The 3,207-nt window shown below is 39.5% G+C and overlaps 1 protein-coding gene across 1 annotated transcript; it reads left to right on the forward strand.

The window, feature by feature from the left end:
* Positions 1-4: 4 nt before the first annotated feature.
* Positions 5-2,429, forward strand: TMEM231 (transmembrane protein 231; the record flags this gene model as incomplete). The annotated part of the gene is made up of 6 exons (XM_010153972.1): positions 5-106; positions 371-499; positions 641-784; positions 1,072-1,153; positions 1,290-1,391; positions 2,236-2,429. Coding segments are annotated over 6 exons (753 nt in total), but the record flags the coding sequence as incomplete, so codon positions are not given.
* Between the last annotated feature and the right edge of the window lie 778 nt (positions 2,430-3,207).

Genomic DNA, 3,207 nt, shown 5'->3' on the forward strand with positions numbered 1-3,207 from the left:
CTTCGTGGCCACCATCGGGTCTAGCCCGGGCAGCTTCTTGGCGTGGAGCACGTTCCCAGCGTTCAACAGGCTCCAGGAGGACCGGCTGCGAGTCCCACTCCTGTCGGTAGGACTGCCCGGGGCGGGCCTGGCAGTGGTGGTGGGAAACGGGGCTGAGGAGTGAGACCGGGGGATGAGTAGTGGTGGTGCCTGAGAGCAGGCAGCCTATCATACACCTTCACGAGTGTTTTTTAACCAGTCCAGTTTTACTTCCAGTGCTACAGCATCATAGAAATCACCTAGGTTGGAACAGACCCATCAAGTCCAACCATTACCCTAACACAACCAAGTTCCCATCTTTAAAGAACAAATTCTTACTGATTTTTTTCAGACTAGAGAAGAAGACAAAAATCAAGATGGCAAAATGGATCGGTTGCATTTTAAATTGGAACTTCCACTACAACCTACAGAGCATGTAGTTGGTGTTCAGCTGATTCTACTCTTTTCCTACCAGCTTTACGTGAGCATTTTTAGTTTTATTTGTTGTGACATATAGACCCAGTGTAATATTCCAGTAGCAGTTATGCAAAGGATTAAAGAACCTTTCCAAATTCTCTTTCTGAATTTCCAAAATTCTCTTTTCTCATGTTCACCATTTCAGAGAATGTCAACACTTGTGATGCAGAGCATGGCTTTTCTTCAGTATTTTTCTCCTGTGCCAGGGTCTCATCTCTATATGAATGGAGACCTGAAACTGAACCAGAGGCAATTACTTAACCCTGGTGGACTGGATACCAGATACAATGTGAGGAAACTTCTTTTCCTTCCCCACCAACTTCCCTCCCTCTTTATCCTCCTAGTAACATAGGTGGCACCGTAATTATTTGTACTGCTGCACAGAGTGGACCCTAGAACTTTGGAACTGGTGTTTTATTGTTAGACTGAAAGGTGGAAGAGGTTATTTTGTCAAGATATTCAGTCTGATTTTTACGTGCATTCCTTCAAGGACATGACTAGTTTGTGTAAGAAAGTCGGTAGAATTACTGTCCTGAAGAGTAGACAAATAATGCAAGCATCTCTTCATGGTAACAGGTGTCTGTGGTCAATGGCACAAGTCCTTTTGCGAGTGACTACGATCTGACAAACATCATTGCAGCATATTGGGATAGAAATGGTAAGTCTGAATGGATATCGGCAAATTACAGGACAGAGGTAGTTAGCACATTGACATCTGTTCTATGAAGATTTGAGTTCTCCATTAATACTGAACCTTAACATCCCTTCACCTGGATGTTCTTTTCTGATTTTAGTGACAACAGTCTTTTCTGATCCCAACCCTGTTTGGATGACTGGAAGAGCATCAGATACACCATTTATCATCAACGCTACTATTCATTACCCAGTGGAAGTTATCTTATATCCTTAGAAAATGGCATAAACTGTGATACAACTGGGGTGCATTATTTGGGTTTTCACATATAGGCCAAATGAAAACTGTTTTCTTCTAGACTCCTTGCTAAACTTTTCCTTTGTTAGCTAAGCAAATGCTATAGTTCTGGAGTTAACTTGTGTAACTGCTTGCATAACAAGTTTCTGCCTTTCTCTACTGGGAACCTGTGTTGCTTTTCAGCTTTACTAAACTGGCCTTGAAGGCAGTTTCTTAGCCATTCACAGTGGGTATCCTTACTAAGTCTTGCTTTGCTCCTGTCCCAATCTGTTATAAATGCCACTAGCAAAGCATGATACTGTATTCTGTGACCTAAAGCAAATCATTAGAAGTCTGTATGCAAGGTAAGCTCACCAAATTATAACCCTTGGAGTGGCAAAACTGTTACATGCGCAGACAGACCTGAATTTTTTTTTTGTTTTCCGCAAAATAATTCTTTGGTCACTACCTTCTTTACACATTTTCTCAGACAAGAACAAGCCTGTGTTTGAAAGAATCTGTATGGTGCACATTTCTTAAAAGGTCTGTTTACCTGCCTGAGTATTGCCAATAACTACTTTCTGATGAGTTGGGGATGAAATAGGCACTTTCCACAGATTTTGTTTAAATGTCCTCTAGGACAGACATTCTCTGCAGCCTTTGTTACACACTACAATAAAAGGCTTTTAAAAGTTGCATGGCTCAGAGGCTTTGCCTTCGCCATACAAACTGACATCTAATGAGTTTGTGCTTTTCCACCTCCAAGTTCCTTTGTTTAGTTATTGCAGTGGGAGTATCAGAGTTTCTTCATTAACACTCCTTGACTTTCTTTAAATATCAGCCAGGATTTTGGGAAATTATTAAATTTGCTTGGATCCAATATGTCACCATTCTTCTTATCTTTCTTTGGGCATTTGGTAGGATAAAGATGTTTGTGTTCCAGAATCAGGTGTTGACTACAACTCCAATATCACCAGTTCTGCCGGTGTCTCCAGTGCTGACCTACAAACAGCACCAGTCCTGAGGAGATGTCTGAGAATACTTTAAAGAAATGCAGTCCAAAAATAGATACCTTTTATTCTCTATACCATTTTTATTTGGAAGATCAGAAGTACGTTCGAGGTATGTTCTGTTCGTCCTTCCTTTTTAAAATACATGTTCATCTGTTTCTCTGGTAACAGTTTGTGACTGAAAAATTTAGTATTTTTGACAGTTAGAGAACCTAGTTACTTTTTTACAAATGGAATACACTTCAAAAATGAATGAAAAGCAACGAGACTGCTTTTGCATGATCTTAATTTTGCTAAACCTTGTAGTCTGAAAATATGCTAACAGTAACAATATAAGCCATTTTTACTGTCTTGTAAATTAATTGAATGCGGAGTTAGAGTTGTATGTGCATTTATGTGCACTATGAAAGGAAACAATATAAGGAATGCGAAAAAAATATAGGAATAAGTAAAGGTCACAGCCACACTTCTGTAACTGTGGCTATACATGCTCACCAATTTAGTTATTAAAACGGATGATGAATAAATTCAAGGGTGATGTGAGAAACTGGGTTGCGGGTGATACTGTCTGCAGAGTTTGGACAATCATTTACCATTGGCATTATTACTGAAGTACTAGGCCATTAATTGCGAACTGGGAATAGTAAAACAGAGAAGCCTGGTATTTATTTAAAGAACGCTAACAACAAAACTACCAGAGAAGCTTCGGAGTTCCAAAGCAGGTGAATAATTACTTTCAGAACTTGAATGATAATTTAGGACAGATAAAAAATTAAATTCATTATAATCACT

Source organism: Eurypyga helias, unplaced genomic scaffold (genome assembly GCF_000690775.1).
Source record: "Eurypyga helias isolate BGI_N326 unplaced genomic scaffold, ASM69077v1 scaffold25800, whole genome shotgun sequence".
Lineage (NCBI taxonomy): Eukaryota > Metazoa > Chordata > Aves > Eurypygiformes > Eurypygidae > Eurypyga > Eurypyga helias.